Source organism: Gavia stellata, chromosome 14 (assembly GCF_030936135.1).
Source record: "Gavia stellata isolate bGavSte3 chromosome 14, bGavSte3.hap2, whole genome shotgun sequence".
Lineage (NCBI taxonomy): Eukaryota > Metazoa > Chordata > Aves > Gaviiformes > Gaviidae > Gavia > Gavia stellata.
This window is the reverse complement of record NC_082607.1, coordinates 9,283,181-9,301,654: the sequence shown is the minus strand read 5'-3', so window position 1 is coordinate 9,301,654 and position 18,474 is coordinate 9,283,181. Positions and strand designations below refer to the sequence as shown.

Genomic DNA, 18,474 nt, shown 5'->3' with positions numbered 1-18,474 from the left:
ACATTGCAATTGTAATTTACATTTTAGAAATCCTGCTGGGACTCCTGCGCTGGACTGAGATGGTGACAGATGCCCTGGCAGTCTGTCCAGCTGTTGAACCCGATGCAGCCAGTGAGGTCCCACAGCGGCCAGCAGTACCTGCCGCCACAATACATATGTCCCCACACAACATGGTATATAACCACCCAGGGAGCAGCCAGCCAAGGGACGCAGCAGCATCCCGGGCACGCAGCAGTGCACAGGGTCCTTCAGCATCCAGCAAAGAGTCAGCCCCAAGGCAGCGCTTCGGGCACTGGCTCCCGGCTGCTTGGAGATGGGATACGCAGAAAGAGCCCTCGGAGGAAGGAAGGTGTGGGAAAGGAAAGGCGCTGCTGGCAGGCGACGTCCGCGGGCTGGGTTTGCATTCAAGATCTGCGCCAGGCGCAGACCCAGCCTCCCGCTGGAGGAAGGGCAGAGCGTTGTCCCAGGTCCCGCGGGAAGCAAAGAGAGAAGGAAAAGCAAGAACAGACAGCAAGATGTTGTCAAGAGCCCCAAATACCCTTGAAGACATTTTCTGAAACAACAGAAGCCAGTCAAAACGCCAGATTTCCATTCCCACAGAAAATGGGGAATGTGCTACTGCTCCAAAGCAGAACAAAGGCAAAATACGGCCAAATTTTCTGATGTTTAAAAAAGAAAAAAAGGGCAAGTTGACATACCACTCCAACAGAGTCCAATCAATTCACTTGGATTTAATTTTTTTCTGTGGTGTAATTCAAAACGTAATCTCAAGCAGACTTTTAGACAAGAAGCCGCTCTGGAGTGAAAGCTGACAGCATTACCTTGTGGTATGGGCAAGCAGGCTGTTGCTGCATTTCCCCGCTGCAGGAGCAGAGAAAGATGTTTCAATTTATTTCCAAAACAAAAAAATCCCGTCCAAAAGCCCAGCATGCTTCATTGCATCCCAGTTCCAGCAGAGAGGCATTTTCCAACACAAAGTCTTTCTATCAGAAAGTTTCCGACCTGCCCTAGAAACAACATGAGGGTGGTTAAATTTTGGGGTCAAGCCGCTTTTGCCCCAGGTGAGATGCACCATAGACTCAGAAAAGCTGGCAAGGCCGGTGAACTTCAGAAGCACTCGGCTGCCTGAAATTTGCTGATATGGAAGAAAGCCATCTGGGCTCTCCTCAGAGCCCCGAAAGCCTTGGCGCCTGGGACGGATGGGGAAGGCAGAGCGCAGCACGCCGGCAGCCACCGCGCGAGAAGGAGGACATCTCTCCTCCAGTTCACAGCTCATCCATCCCAGCTGCGCGAGGGGTCAGGGATCTGCTGGAGGTCCACCTGGGAATCGGGGGAGCCAGCGCTCGGACAGACACACCTGGATCAGTTCATGTTACTCCTGGTGTCGGCCCCGGCAGATGTGCACGCACAGGTCATGGCTAATGCACAACAGTCGAAGAGAGCTTCTGCCTGACGGATGATGAATCCCCCGTTTCTGGAGCGCACAGAGCAGTGTTGACTCAGTAACTGATCATGTCCTGGTAATACACTGACTGATGAGTGATTTGCAGCCCAGACTCAAACACACACTATTTTCACTTGCAAAGCAAGGGGTGGGGAGAAGAGGGAAAGAAATGTGGATTAAAAACAATGAGTCCTGAGAGATTTCTCTGGAGAAGCATCCCTTTCCCTCTTTCCCATCTTTTTGGCAAGGACTAAAAAGACAGGCTGCTTTCTGGCCAGGTCTGTGTTTCCTTCTGTTGGAGACCATCAACCACCAGCACCAGGCTCCAGGATCAGGCCCGTGCACGAGTCCAGCATGGTCTCTCCATTGATTTCATTTTGAGAGCCTCATCTCAGGTAATGCCTTTTCCTCCACCCAGGCTACCACCTTCCAGGGAGCATCGCTGTTTGGGAAGATCCAGACATCTTCCAGATACTTAACTCACAGCTTCATTTAGTCAGGCTTGATTACTTGGTAGATACATACACTTACATTTATGGAAAGATGTAAAAACTAATTTTCAAGAATGCGATGCTCCCGTCTGCAGCAAGTAAGAACCTGTTGGATCCCAGGTAAGGAGATGGCTGCCGTGTAGGCTCTCACTCAACCACATCTAAGTAAACACCAGCTTCCCAGAGCCTTCGGTTGCTGCCATAATGCGACGCTGCAACTCGCACTGTTAGGTCATCACCACAATATCCTATGTAAAAACAAACACATTTGTTCAGGTTTGAAGAGGGGAACTGAGAGGTTAGGATTTTTAAGGTAGTCTGCAGAATTTCAGCATTTCCCATCTTCTTTCCTTTAGGGCTCAAGAGTGCTCTCAAAGTTGTACCCAAAAGTTTTCCAATAAGTGGTGGCTTCCATGGTCCACCTGAACCATCATCTGTTCTCTTAGACATCTCCCTCAGGGCAAGATGATGGATAGCAATGCAGCAGCCACAGCTGAGAGCCCAGGACCCTCTCCTAGACCCTTTCAATGAGACAGGGCCACCTGGCCCAACGTTAATTGTGTCTGCAGTTATCCACATAGTTGTATTTCCCCGAGGCACTTTCTGGGTAGACGCATGTCAAGCTCATCCCGAGCCAAGCTGTGTTTAATAGTCCTTGATGGACCTTAGTTCCGGGAATGCATCTTCTTGTGACTTAGACTCCATGTAACCTCTGGGTGCCCCCACTGTGTGATATTCCTACTGTTCAATCCTTGCCGTTGCCCGTAGCCAAATCCCCAGCATCATGGCGGTGCGCGCCAAAGGACCCCAGTCTTGCAGACTCCAGTCTTGCTTTCAGCTGGTGGCTGTGGTTTCTGAGTAGTACCACTGAGCAGTAGCTCAGCTGTAGTACTGTCCCGTGTCTGCTCCCCTTCAGTAGTGCCCAGGCGGTCAAAGACACCTGAAGTATAAGCAGACATGAGCTAATATGGGCACTCGGCACCCACCCGTCTTCGCTCTGCATCAGGGCTAAAGACAACATAGTGAGCTACACTGATCTAGCAGTCCACAAGGAAGGAATCTCAGCTGAACCAGCCTGTCCTGGACTGCAGAGCAAATGCTGCCAGGAGAGAAGGCAGCCCTTCTTCATGCAGGGCGTATGCCCCGTTTTCTGAGACCAGGAGCCACGGCAGCCACGGGGCAAGAGAGGAATGGTTCAGCCCCGTGCCCACACGACATCTCCGGGATGTTTTGCAGCTGAGTACCAGCGCACCAACGTAAGTGTTGGGCACACGCATCGGCCAGCATGGCTGGGACAGGCTCTGGGGCCGGAGCCCTCTCCTGCAACACGGAGCAGGGCTGCGCCCTACAGCCTCATTTATTACATCCCCATAATCGCTCTTATCAGTTTACCTGCAGTAAGGCATTAGTAAAAACCAAGCCACTCATGAAAGGGGCACCCTCTCCCATGTGAAAAGTCAATCAACACGTTATATTGTTATCAGGCTCACAGACAAACCTCTCTTTGTATGACAAACTGCACAGATACGATGCCCTGACTATCAGCGTAAGGTTATCTTGTCGGTCCATTAACAAGTAGCACCTGGTCTGCTTCTGTCTGAAATATTTCTTTATCGCCGTCCCTTAAAAAGAAATCCAGTTAAACTATTTTGTCTCTCCACAACAAAAAGCGGCACAAAAAGAAAAGCAAGTTTGTATCCAAGTCAGGAATTGTGTTTCCCAGCTTCAGAAGAATTCATGTGTTTTCAGCTACAGAAAAACAGATTCATCATCCTTTAGAGATAAATATGACTATCACTATTGCAGCTGGGCAGATTTTTGCATACTTGAAATTGTTTTGATGCGTTCAGTCATGTAAAATGCTGCACTCTGTAACAATTTAAAGATACATTAGCTCCCAAATTACACTGTTGAAAAGTATCTCCTTAGATGCTCTGGCATAATACAAACTGTTATTCAAACTTGCTACCCGACTAGAAGGTAAACCTTTTTCCAGCAGACTGGCATTATAAACACCTGGGACTGATAAGCAATCACACATTTTCAAAGACTTTTGTGCATTTGTACGTGTAAGAGCAGAAGCATCGTCTCATCTGACCTTCAGTGTGTCTCCAACCCTTCAACCTCACCCAGCCACCTTATACTGAGCCCAAGACCAGCCTCATCTGTGCTGTTCTGGGCTTCCAAAAGAAGGATTTAGGCCAACATCAGCTCACACTGGGAATGTGATGCATGCGATTTATGGATATGAGGATATCGGGGATTTACATGCCCTCCACTGATCCTGCTTTAAAAAAAACCTGGTGCATCATTCTTTGCTTTGGGTCAGAATGGACCGAGGCAGTGGAAGTCAGCTCCTAAAAATACCAGATACAAATTGCTCAGATGGACTTGGATCTGCAATGTATAACCACAACACTGAATAAGTTAAAAAAAGATTAAAAATCGGAGAAAAATTGAAACCAGAAAAATAGGAGCATGGGATTAATATATCCAGAAGATTTACTTGCTGATTTCACAGATGTTTTCGCATATATGTGGTTTTTCTCAAAGTGCAAACTTATTCTGATAGATGAATTTTTAGTTCTTCAGTTGTGGACTTACTGTTTCTTTGGAGGAAATCACAGCACAGAAGTTACAAGAACCCTTCAAAAAGTATACATCATGTACATTGTGAGGCATGGAAGAGTCACAGCAGCACAAACTGCCAGCTGAAGGATGCTATAAACAAACCCATCTCTGAAAGCCACCAATAATTTTCCCAGTCTGTCAATAAAAAAAAAAATCATTTCTGCTGACGTCAAAAGTGAATTAATGAACTTGCTACTCAATTACAGCTTCAGCCAACTGCTACATGTGACTCCATCTTCTAGCTTGTATTTGAACAGTGACAAAGAATTCTTGACTTCCAACCAAATCTTCATTAAAAGGAGAAATTTCAACAAACACAAACACTTGAAATAGAAAAGCAATAATCAAGCTATTGCGCTGTTTTAGTTGGTACGGTTCCAGCTCTTCCACCAGGATAGTCTAGCTGACATTTGGCCTGGTCATTTTTTTGCCCTGGGACAGGATGAATGTCTTGTAAAACAGTGTGCTTCTGCTATCCTTGCTTCAGTCAAGCATTCAACAGCACCCTCTTTGGAAGAAAAAAAAAAAAAAAAAAAAGTTGCTGCTTCAAAAATTATAGTTAAGAGTCATAAAGCTTTTAGCAGAATAGAAAAAAACAGCGGAAGGATGCTGCATCAAACTGACACGGCTCACCTCGTTACATGAGCCAAGGACAGGGCACCTCTGCTGAAGGCTGAGCAGAGCCACGTACAATAAATATTGATACTGTACGCATGATATTATTCAGTAGGACAATCCAAGCCTGCAGGCTGCACAGCAGGAAGGCACAACAGCCACGTGGCCCCGTGCTGTCAGCAAAATCCACACAGATGGGGACATTTTCCACCTGCAGAAGGAGTATTTTAAAAGTCAATCAGGTATTTGAAAACATCTTTCTCAGCAGACAGATGAACATCCCAAGACCCAGCACTAAATGGAGCAGAGCGGTATCAGCAGATACTAGCCCTGCTGCAGATACGGGTACCCTGGAGGCATTTGCAGAGAAGCAATCCCCACGATAAAGGATGGGAAGGCATCATCTTGTAAGTATTTTAACTCCTGTTGGTCTGTCTCCCAGCACAAGCTCAGAGTGAGCCCCAGCAGACTTTAAGCGCTCCCAGGTTGGGAGCATCCCCTTTTCCAGCATGAATACACACTTCTAAGGAAACTTTCCCGCAGGAATGGGTTGCAGAAACCAGGAGGGCTGCACCCAAAGCGACCCTGCCTGCTCTCCCACGCTGCCACCACCTCAGCAGGGAGACCTGCCGGTACCTGTTTGCCCCCCCAAAACGAACAGTCTTTAGCACCCCACGAAAAAGCAATTCAAATGCCATCATAGCAGCAGCAATCTCCTGTTCCCTGCCACAGGGAGGGGGTGGAAGGAGCTCGGATTGACGGCACCTCCAGAAATAAACCTGGGAGAAAACGGGGTGACGAGAGGATGGTTACCAAAGGCTGAGCTGCAGGAATGACACCTCAGCACCAAGACCTCTAAAACAGGGAATGGATTCCTGGCACATTTGGAGACGTTTAAAAGCAGAATAGGATGAAAGTTGCAACTCACGGGGGTTCAGAGCAGCTTCCAAAAACACAGTGCGAGGCAGAAAACAGGGGGGTCCCGCTCCGTGCCCGCACAGGGCATGGCCACACGAACAAGGCAGCCCCTCCTCTCTGGGAAGGTGGCTGCCAGAGACATCACCCACTCCGCAGTGTGCCTATATTCCCCTTTGGAAGCAACAACGCCTTTGTAACGTGCATAGGGGGGTTACCAACAAATGGCTTTTCCACCCGGGAAGAAACCACGCTCGGCCAGCCCAAGCGGCGATGTTGAAGCCTGCAATTTGACGAGAGCTCTTGAAACAACCCTGCTGAGACGATAAACCAGTGGCAAAGCAAGCCAGAAGCCATTAAAGAGTTACGGATCTGGGTAAATCAAGGGACACACTGTGCTGATCTTGACTTTCATCCAGCGTCTGGGTACAGCACGGATTGCTGGAAACCCGCACAGAGGTCCAGCCTGCCTGGCTGGTCTGGCAGCACGCGGCAGCAGCCGGAGCAGCAAAGAGGCAGGGTGCAGGAAAACTCAGGGCTTCCCCAGGGGCTCAAACTACACACTCCCCCTTAGAAATAACCAAGGGAGAGCAGAAAGGCAAAACTAACTGCAGGTTATGCAGCAGGAACAGCTAGGCAGGGGAGCTGTTTTACACATGCAAACTTGCAGAGCCATCTTTATATATCTTTATTGCACACATCTATCCTTACATATCTCATGGGATGAGGCCAACTTCCCTTCCCAGGACAAACTATTTCTACTTAATTCTGCCAAATCCATCTGTTCCCAAGACAACTTTTGTTACTGCCTAACACAGATATTTTGGAAGGGTAAATTTTCCCCTCAATCTCCCACCCTGCCCAGGTTGCTGGATCGCTCAGAACATTCCCCAGATGATGCTCTGGCCGCTAAAAAGGATTTTTTGCCTCCTGGCAAAGCTTGTGAGATGCCCAGGGTCACAGCATCCCAGCATAGGTGAGCTGGACCACGCCACTTTTGCAAACCCCCCGAAAAGCATCCACCTCCTCTCCCCCAGCGCCTGCTAAAGCCACCAGCCCAGCGCAGGAGCCTCTCCAGCACCCACGTTTTATTTTCAGGCTTCCTGGCAATGAGCTCGTCAGTTATAAGTGGCACCTCGAGTGAGAACGCCGGAGGTGAGCTAATTAGTGGGTGGCTGTCTGGAGTGGCAACGAAGCGCCAGCCACCCCGGGCTCTGTTTGCTTTGGGTGCCCGATGTAGGACGACTAATCCCAGCGGTGCGTGAGCACATGTTTGCGTCGTACAGCCTCAAAGACGTTGGCACTGACTCGTAATTTGGGGGAAAATACTGTAATTTATTCACAGGCGTGATTTGCCATTGGTGTGGCATAAATATATGCGTGTGTATGTACACAGCTCTATTTTTAGAGCTGCCTGGCCAGGGTGCCGGCTCCATGGTTACTCCATTGACAAACAGGATGAGCTCTTCTCTGAGCTGGGAGGTTTTCAGTCCTCCCCCTTATTGTAAACATTATCTGCGTTCAAAATCCTTAATGTGTTGCAGATGTGACAAACAATAAAAGACCTATCATAAAAAAAAGCCTGCCATCTCTGTGTTTCCCACTGAGGCAACATAATAATGAATTTATTAGCATATAGCGCTCACCAACATATGTTTATAGTCACTCACAAACTTTTGACTTGACAGTTTACAAGTATGTTTAAATCATTAAAGTTTAAGTTGACTGTCCAGTTATTACAGGCTCATTATAAATAGGAAACAAAGGTTACATTTTATACAACAGGCGATAAATCAAAACTAGTCTGTATTCAAGACTGACTGGGTTTTTTTTTTCCTTTTGCTCTTTTTTTTTCTCCATGTTTTCAAGACCTTCTGAGGGGACATCTCGGTGAGGCCAGGACCGAGCAGCTGTTTGCAGTTAGCCGGCAGGACCAGCGGCACCCACGCCGGCAAGCAGGAGAAACTCCGACTGCATCCAAGAGATGCAAAGACCTCGGAGGTGGCAAACTCTGCCAACGTTTTCACTCAATCGATGGCCAAACCCAGCTCCAGTCCCAGGCACACAGCTATCCTCCTTGCCAAGGCACTGCCAAGTCCATCGGCAAGGAAAACCGGGGAGGAGATCTCCACTGCCACCACGGGGCAACGGAAATTTCCTCCTAAGCTGAACAAAGCCTCTAAGAAAAGGAAAACAAAGCACCCAAGCTGTGTTCCCCAACTGCAAACCTCTGAGAGTCGGCAGAGGCACTCAAACACCCTGAAGGGGGTTTTTGGGTTTGACCGCCGCGCTACAACACAGACCCCCCCACCAGCCAGCCTTAACACTGCAGAGCATCCAGCATGGGATAAAACCAGGGAGTCAGTATCTCAACCCCAGCCGCTCCCGGTCCTTTCCGCCTCTGTTACAGGGTAACCACCTTGGGAAGGAGAGAGATAAAGCCACCCTAAATGTAAAAGTTCATTTTGTAAACTATTTCCAGATTTCAAAGCCTGGCATCATTTCAAATCAGCATGCTAACCTAAAATCTAGAATTTGTGGAAACAGGGGTGGGGGAGAAATGTGGAATTGTTTCTGGTCCCTTTTATTTTGTGCTATGTACATGCGATATGATATGATGGAAAAAAATTAATTGAAAAATACCCTTTCAAAGTAAAAAGAAATATCACTCTCAGAAATGTTGAAAGTGAGCTTTTCCACACCATCAGCAACTTTTCCTGGGCTTGTTTCCAACATAAAACTTGAACAGAGTCACAGTTTATATCCAATACCAACCAAATAGGATTCCGTCACTGTCAGATCAGCTTTGCCTTTCTGCTCTAAAGCAAAACACGAAAAAAGAGCATTACGGCATGGGCAAGTGAGGAAGCACCAGAACGTCTCCCTGGCCATCACAATGGCACAGTTCGTGTTCTCCGGGGCCAGTCGGTGCCTAAAAGCTCAGTTGGACAAACCTCACGCTCTCAGCAACCTGAAAGACTTAACCTGCCAGGAACACAATGCCCCAAAGCCACTGCTGCTTTAAAGTCAATATTTACCCATCCTGTAGCAAAGGCAGCAGCAACCACCCTCCTGCAGAGCAGCACAGGGAGGACAACTCCTCTTTTCCTATTACACGTTCACGTACCGCAGTGACAAGAGAGGTCTAAATTGCTAGACAGGCAGGTTGTTGGGCAGATCAATACAGTGATTAAACTAGCCTAGAGAGACAGAAAAAGGCAGAAAGGATTATATACCCGGCTTCTGAGATCACTGATGATATTATAGGGAAGGCTATAAGAGGAAATTAGAAACACATTAAAAAAAGTATAAAGGTGTGACACAAAGATCACGGAAAATGAAACACGTATCTCTGCTCTCGACCCAGGACGATGTGGATCACCTGTATTTCTTTAACATATGCTTTGATATTTAGTTCTTGGATGAAATAAAGTACATTTTATCCTTCTCCGAATTCTGTATTTCTCTTTCAGACTTGGATTGGAGGTTTTAAAAAGTATTTTCTTTCCCTTACTCAATATTTGAATATATGTATTTTATATATTTTACATAATGTGTCAATAATCTTTGATATGAAACTGGCATTTAATATTTCAGCTCTCACTTCATTAAGGATATTTTAATTATCCCAGACCAATGGAAGGGAATTTATAAACATCTGTACTTCGTTTAAGAGCCCAAATTTGCCTCTTAAACTTCAAAGCTGTAAAGCTGATTTTATCCAGGTTCAGTTGTCTGGTCTCTCGAAGAGCACCGCACAGCCCTGGAACCAGCGTTAATTGGGCCAAGCCTCCAGCCCACAGACCCATGTCCAGCAGACACCGCCCATCCACGACCGACACAGCCTCCAACAGCCTGGTCTTGCTCACGGGAGCAAAAGAGATGATGCTGCTGAGCTCCACGGAGCCAGGAGTAGGATGACAGTGGTTGGTGGGTCGGGGAGAAGGCACATGCCAACAGCATGTGTGACCGCCCAAGTCGCAACCGGTCCTTCACTTTCTCCTCCCAATAGGTGACCACGGACTACCTTATTAATAACGTAGCCTCGAAGGACTTAGGAGTGCCTCATGGCCATTTTCAAAGCAACTAAAGACATAACTCGTACTGGCAAGCGATGCAATTTTAGGGTCCTGAGTACCTAAATCACTTCTGAAAAATGTGCCCGAGTTATCTGCAAAAAATTACCATGGGTCCCTAAACCCTAGATCAGAAATGATCATTGTTTACTGCAGTCATACAATCATTACCGATTTTCTGATGTCCTCTAGAAAGCAGGAAAGCTCATCTCTAAGCTCATGAGCATGGGCAGCAGTGGGAAGGAGAGAAGAGGGCAACGCTGGGACCTACAGCAGGTTTACAACCTGTCTCGAACCCTCTCCCATGGGTTGCCCTTAACACAGCCCTGCAAAACCGACCTGGAAAAGCAGTGGCATTACTTCTTCAGCTGCTGTCCCTGCTGGCACCGAGGCCAGCTGGCACGATGCTGAGCACGAAGAGCCTCTGAGCATCGGCAGTGCCTGCAGCAAGTGGACCTGAACAGACCGCAGAGAGCAGCTCCCCGTACCATCACCAAGACCTACAACCCCCAGAGGGGCAGCCGTTGCGGGACCACCATCCCCATCACCTGCTAAGAACCGGAGCTGGTTCCTCACTCGCAGCTCTCCATCTCCAGAGCCTCTGCCACAGTCATCTTCATCATCGCAGTCTCCGCTCTCCTCCTCCTCCTCCTCTGGGGTTTTGCCTGGAGCTTTTCGGCGGGGCAAAGCCATCCCTTTGAGCAGCTGAAAGACATGAGGTGCCACAGTCATTTCACAGCTTCCCTCCACCCTCCCGACCTCTTCATCCTGCGCTCACAGGAGGATCGGGTGATAAGAGGGGGACAGCGCTCAGCAGAGCCGGGATGGTGGACCCCATTGCACTCCTCATGCCAAAGCACTGAGGAGCTCAGGTTCATTCATGGACAAAGCTGCACACAAAACCTCAGTGGAAGAAACAAAAGGAGGAGGAAAAAACCACACTCAGTAACTCTGCCCTTCGGCTTCTCGCCGGCAAGCATCGCATGACCTGGAGCACATCTACCAGCCCTGCGAGACCCCAATGCCACCCAAGGTCAGGAGTCGACTACAAAACACGTGTCCAGAGTTAGGCCAGATGGGGCAAAAACCAGCAGCAAGAGGAAACTGTTGAGAGATTCTCACTGCTTTCAGGGACTATCTCCCATCTGAGAAGTAACACGTGTGAAAGGAAATGCCAGATCCCTCGGGTCCTTATGGCACCCTACAAAAATAACCTAAAAATCTCATTCCTCACTCTCGAATTGCAGAGGATGGTATTTTAAGTTTTTGGGATAGCCAAGCAACACAACAAAATAATCATTTAAAGGACGTTTTAAAGCCGAGTCCTAACTAACGGTGACAGGTTGCACATCCCTGAGACAGCAGTTGGAATACCTCCACTGAGCACGGGGTCAGGACTGCTTTCCAAACACGGTGGGAGCTCTCCACGCTGCCCCTTCACAGCACACGGAGGGATTAAACACATTTTAAGCTATCGGCTGCCTCTCCCCGCTGACTTTTCTGATTTTGCTATTGCTGAAAGCAGCCAGCTATTTCATCATAAACCCAGATCCACTTTGAAAAAGTGTGAGTCAGCCGGTTAATATATGCTGAAAATTTCTATCACTACCACTCTGCTGTTAAAAGCCTTCTTGGAACTTAATCTCGGCACTACAGAAAAAAAAAAAAAAAAAAGAAAAGGATAAGAAACAGAGAAGATATTGCAAAATGGGAGCTTTCCACATACTTCAGGGGTTTAGTTAGTTCCATCTATTGCAGCAATATGCGTGCCTTTCAAGGCATTTTTTAATATCTGGAATCTAGGTTATATTTTTAAACTACTAAGCTAGCTTTAGAAAACAGTTTCTAAAATATTTAGCTGCTGAAGTTTATACAGCCTCGGAGGAATGCTTTTGGCATCTGGCTCGCTCTGTCCACGGCAATGTCCACATACCTTAGTGTTTATATTAGAGGAGCATAACGTAATGAAAAACAAATGGCTCGAGGTGACACCCCTTCGGGTTCCCCGGCTGCATCAAACAACGCGGCAGAGCTCTCCGTGGCACGTGCGAAAGTCCAGCCGGCATGGCAGCTCTGCCGGGTCCCACGTCCCCGGCAGGAAGCAAAACGCAGCTCATCTCCCTGAAACTTGGGGGATGCTTTTCAACAGGCTTTGGCTCAGACCAGTTAAGTTCACTCTTCAGGAACTTTATTTTGTTTAAACATCTACAGGTCTTTCCCAGAATACTGTGTAACCACAAAACAACAACAACCAAACAACAAAAAGGCAAAGGCAGCGCTGGGGGTAGCACGGGGGAGACCTCGCACAGGAACCAAACATGCTGACCGCTCGAGCCTTGACACCATCACTTGTATTTCTCTCCTCCAAACAAAGCCCACGGCTAACAGCAGTCCTCAGCACAGAGTATATCAGCTCGAGCTATAACGAGGGTCTCCCATGCGCAGCAGCTAATTACAACACACACCAGTTCGAACCCATTGCCCCAGTGCACCATTGCTAAAAACCCATCATGGTAGAAGGGGAGTGCGAGCGCTCAGCGGCACGATGCTCGCTCCTCTGCAGGATGCTCGCTCCTCTGCATCGAGGCACGGAGCAAGCCAGCCAGGACCCCACCGCGCAGCTCAGTGGCACAACTTTCATTACTTACCCGAAACAGCAGAGGAACTTTCTGGCGGAGAGATTTAAGCTTTGGGATATTTTCAGATTTAATAAGCTCAACGGGGGGCGGGGGAAAATCAGGATTTTTCAATTGTGTGTTTTCAAACATTGAAATTACTGAGCATTGCTTGTATTACTACTTTTTTCTTGGCATGCCATAAATTAGCAGCTTAATTTCTCTGCCTTTGTAGCCACAATAAACCAGGAACTTTCTGAGAAACGCTGCCTGGGCCCCAACTTTGGATTGAGTGAACGTGACATCCCTGTGCCACGCTGCTCCAGGATAAAAGCTCCATCCTCGGCCACGCACTCCCCAGCTGCTGAGAACCACGGGGAGGTTCAATGAGTCAAATTTCTCAGCTGGCTCTGGGAGAAATGAAGCCCACGATGCAAAACCTACTGGCACCGTCAGCAGGAGACCTGGCGTGGAGTGGAAATCCCACCCCGCTCCGTCGGTGCATCCAGACCGGGAGTGCTGTCGGATGCCTCGGCTTCAGCCAGAGCAGCGGCCACAGTCCTGCTCATTGACCATTACACAACCTCCCCGATGGTCTGCACGCTTTATGAAATTATATTTGGTGGACCGAACACAGATTCCCCATCCTTAAATAGCGGGCGGAGCTGACTGTACCCTAACATTACAGTTTATTCATGCCCTGTGGTTTAAAGCCTGTGGTAAGAAGCAGGAAAATACAGAGTCCAGCCATCACTGAAGTAGTATGTAGCAGTGAGATGGCTTTAACTTAATCACAATTCATCCGGCTGTAAGAGTTTACAGTCATATCTACTCTTCTTTGCTAAACCATAATGGCAAAAATACACTGTAATGTACCCGACATAAACCGGAGCACTAATTGTGGGAGTCCGTGTGCACGCACCCCTCTCCGAAGTGTCTGCAGGGCATTTGTCTCCCATCTGCACAACCACCATAGACTCACAGAATCATTTAGGTTGGAAAAGACCGGCATGGCAGGAAACACGTGGGCCACAGCCTTTGCCTCTCACTACAAGCTCCAACAGCTCAGACGTGCATCAGTTTTATTTCCAACCTCATCCCTTTTAAACCATGACCCTGCGGACGGGTAGGGCGGGCAGTGCTGCGGTACCTCCACTGCCGCGTCAGCTGCCGGATCATCGGCACGAGGGACCCCCGGCTGCTCTCCATATACATCTTTGATGCTTGGCTTGTCCTGTGGTCTCCCTACAGCTTGAAAAACAAGCCAGATGGGAACGGTGCGCCGAGCCTTTCTGCAAGGAAAGCTCCCCAGGGCATCCCAGCATGATTTACACAATTATTCATAACTGTACAGTGACCAGACAAAAACAGATGCAGCAACCCAGGGTAATGACTCAGCTGGATTTGGACGGGCCACCGTATGTTGAAATCTTTATAACTCCTCATTCTTTACAACCACTCGACTCAGAGCTCACCGTCCCACCAGCCGACTGAGCCACCTGGTCTTGTTTTTCCCATTTTAACACAAACAGTGAGAGCTGCAACATACTTTTTATCACTAATCTCCCATCTCCGAAAAGAAATCAGCATTGTGTTTCTTGGACTGTAGTTTAATAGCTGTTTTCTCCTTTTGGAAACTATGCCCGCGGTATTGCAAATATCAGTTTGTGCAATACCTAAAATTGTGCCCACAAATTCAGATAAAATATCGGCACAGAGCTACAAGCACTATGCTCCTTTAGGGCAGAAATCATCCCTTTCAACATACTTCATAAATATGTAAAGTAAAAAGAACAGTCAAACAGATTATTAAGGGGAATAGAAAACTTTCAGAAAAACACTTAATTCCTTCATGAGTTCAGGGGAGAAGTCTGATTGATATTTGTAATCTTTTGGTGGACAGAGCTGTCATTTAATTTAGTTTGCATGACTGAAAGAATTTAATAAAAGTGTTCCATAGAGTTTTGCAGAAATTCTTTGCATGTTTTTAGTAAGCCTCTGGAATACGATCAAACCTAAAAAGCTGGAGAGCACAGAGACTGAACTTGCAGCTAAAATAATATTCAGAATTGTAATATACACTTAATAATCAAGTATTCACATCCAGCAGAAAAAAAGCCTTCGCGCAGAAACTCCTCTGGATCCCAAGCCGTGCGTCCAGGTGCTGCTTGGCATCACGAAGGGGACCTTGGGAACAAAACCCAGCAGTGAAAACCAGCCCCTGGCTCTGCTAGAAACCTCTCAAAACTCCACCAAACCCACCAACTCATGACTGTCCGCAAAACTGGGGATGCCTTTTTTCAGGAGGCTCGGAAAGAAAGAGTTTTGGAAGAGCAAAGGTGTTATTTCCCCTTGCATCGCGCAAACCACCCGCTCCGGCCACGCACTTTTGGGTACCCAACACAGATGCTGCTGTACTTCCCACACAATTCCCAAAATTCCCGACAGGTCAGGTTTTTCTCTTTTAAATTCCAGCCTGCTGAGAAGATTATTTTTAGGGGAGAAAAACTAGATCTTATGGCCAATCCTGACCTTGAAATCTGCAATGCTGAATAATTTATGGGTGGCTTTTAAATCAGGGCAGCATCATGGGAAACGCGCAGATTTTCACACGATACTGTTCCCTGTTAACAGCTCATTACAATGTACAGAAGTATATTCCCATTATGAAATACAGCTGGGGTTCTTTTGCTTACGAAGGTCATTATCTGATCACAAGCAAGAATCAAGGAAAGGAACCCATTTTAAAAGGCTGAATTTGTGGACTTTTTGAAAACTCATGTGTTTTGAATTTTGTGGCCTGATCATACGCAAGCATGCAACAGGAGAATCGATTCTTTCCACTTCCTCTGCTTATTAGCCCTGGAAATAGCATGGAAAAAATTATCTTTTATTAGCAAATACTTTCTTTATTATTTAACCAACCCTCATCATGGGATTCGCTGGTGCCCTCCACTCCACTTTCCTATTTCCCGGCTCCGTTTGGTTTATGTTTTCTGTGGATGGGGGCTTTGGTGGTACAGGAGCGTGCGCCAGCAGAAACTCAATGCAACATCAACAGCATCATTTTCACTTGCCTTTTTCCAAGCTCTTGGGCGGCAACAAAATGCAACGCATATTACAGAAAAACTCAATGTTCCCTGGCACCGAACACAAAATGCCATTTAAAAATAAGGGTATTTAAAACTTTAAAAATATCTGTAAATACCAGGATTTGTACTTCTGTCTTGCAAAGGCGTGTGCACACAGGCAGGCATCGCTGCCCTTCTGACCACAACATTAGCCCACGGACAGAAGAGCCCATTTTGGCAGGAGGACGCCCGAATTGTGGTTTCCTTATGGCCCTTCCAGTTGGGCGCACCTTGGCAGCACAGACATGGCAGAGAAGAAACCTGTTCCTAATTGTACTCCTATTTCAAGCTCAGCACAATAAGGAGCGATCGCTAATCAAATGTTAATAAAGTGGAAGCAGGCTTTGGAGCTGGAAAAGTCATTTTCAGTGCTTGGAAAAACGACGAGTTGGGCACGTCAGCTGTTTTATCAGCTGCTCTAAAAGCAAATTCTGCACTTCCCCATGCTGCCTGCTTTGAGACGTCGCAGGTTTTGTACTGCTGAAGCTGTACTCGGCTGACCAAGCCCCAGGCAGCACCTCCTGCCTGCTCTGGGCAGGGTGGGCAAGGGATGGCCCCAGGACGCCCTCCCCATGCACTGCTCTTGGGGCTCCACACCAGCCTGTGGCAACGGGTGCCAAAAGGGGTGAACCACAGCCGTGAGCTTATACTGGGGCTCTTCAGCTATAAAAATGTTTTGGTCTTTACTTCTAGCACTCAAAATATCATCTCCTGGAACAGGAAAAATCTCTACCGTGTATCACCCAGGGTCTACCGGCGCAGCAGGACTCCCTTTACTGCCTTCACAGGCTCCAGAGGAGATGCTCTCAGCTGCCAGTAAATCAGTTTTCCTGGTCACTCTCCTGATAGCACAAAGAAGCTGGTGACAGCAGTGAATTATTGGCCAAAAGGTGGCCCTACTTTATGGATCATCAGCTTAATTCCAGATTAGCTATCAAAACTGACAACATCCCTATGGGTAAAGGAAGACAGATAAAGACCCCTAAGTGCTGGCAGTAATTAAAATGAGTCCGCACTGGACAGTAAATCACTTTTGGCAGCAGAAGGGACTGCCAAGCTGTTATGAATTGCTCCGGTTTGGTGACGGCAGGCTGATGCCCAGGATGGGATGCTCCTGCGGACGCAGAGGTTAAGTCCTCACTGGCACTACAGCAGGCAGAGGGACCGGCTCCTGCCTGCTTTCCCCCAGGCAGAGGAGGTGTCACTTCCCCGACCCGAACAAATGCTCATTCATCACAGGGCACATCCGAAAAAGAGATTACTCAGGCTTTACGATCAGCTCATTCACCTTATATCCAGTTCCTTCCCCTTCCACTCTGCAGCTATTTATGGCTTGTTTTTGCGCGGCAGTAGGAAGGAACAGGACAGTGTGGGTGCCAAGCAGGGCTGCGGGGTCCAGCCCAGCCTGCTGGGGACCTGGGCAGTCCCCGTCTGCTTCTGGCTCGTCCCAAGCCCCACATCGATGCCGACGCCGGAGAAATGCTGCTTTTCTCTTTGTGAGCTGCTACAGCTCCTTCTCCTCCTTTGCATTTCTGGGACCAAACTATCACCGGTCCTCCAGGATCCCTTCCGACACACTGCCATCCACCTCCATCAAACACAGACATCCCTCAAACTCCAAAAACCCAGTCATTAAACCAACCATTGAACACGCAGTTGGACCAGGCAGATGATGCCTTCAGCACCTCGCTGGAGTCTGCCTGGACCTTTTCCTGCCAGGATCGGACAGACTCCTACGGGCTACCACTTCTCTAGAAGTGACATAGGAATGCAGCTATTTACTGCAAACACGCTCTTCCAGCTCTTCTTTGCTTTGCCTTGGCTGACCTGCATCATTTCCTCAGTCCTAGTCTCTGCCACAGGGCCCATAACTGCTCCAGATCTGGTGCTACTCATGCCAGAGCATCTCCTGAGGACAGCCGGTGCACAACGCAGGGGACTTGTACCTTGATAAAGGGGAGCAGAATGCCACTTTAATCCTGTGGGTGCACTTTGGCTTTCAGACTGCCTGGAAGAATTAAACAAGGAAAGAAAGTCACCAAGAGAGCTGTCCCCACCAGGCACATAACCACCCACGCCTGTCGAGGGCAGAAGAGGCATTAGAAAGATGCTCCCTTCATTGCTGTCTGCAAGGGCTGTCTGCCTCGATCCCTTCCCACACCGTTTCTTCACTGGCGTCATATCCCTGCTCCTTATCCCCACAAAGTTTCTCAGTCTCCTACCAGCAGCCCCAGCTGCCTTCCCCTCTCCTTTCCACCCGCTCTACGTCACTAGACAGGAGAACCTGGACCTGTCAGGCAGCCACCCCTCGGGGGGTTGGCAACTGAGGGAAGGAGGGGTGTGGGAGCCTACGTGGGCCAGGACCCATCACTGCTATTATCCATATTTTCCATATTTTGTTTAGTTATGTTGGAGCAGAACCCCGCTCTGCCATCCAAACACCGCTCAGGAAGGCCCAAAGCGCACGTCATCAGAAGATAAAACATGAGATGACAAGCAAAGTAGGAGCACAAGGAACAAGAAGACAACATGGGTAGAGGTGGAGCAATCAACCAC

At 48.1% G+C, this 18,474-nt stretch overlaps 1 protein-coding gene across 1 annotated transcript in view; it reads right to left on the bottom strand.

Moving 5' to 3' along the window:
- The window catches only part of GPC3 (glypican 3), a 155,789-nt gene that overhangs the window by 16,136 nt on the left and 121,179 nt on the right, over nt 1-18,474 (bottom strand). Inside the window, exon 7 of the mRNA XM_059824489.1 lies at nt 10,721-10,877. Coding sequence (XP_059680472.1) covers nt 10,721-10,877 — 157 coding nt within the window. The remainder of the gene's footprint in view (nt 1-10,720; nt 10,878-18,474) is intronic.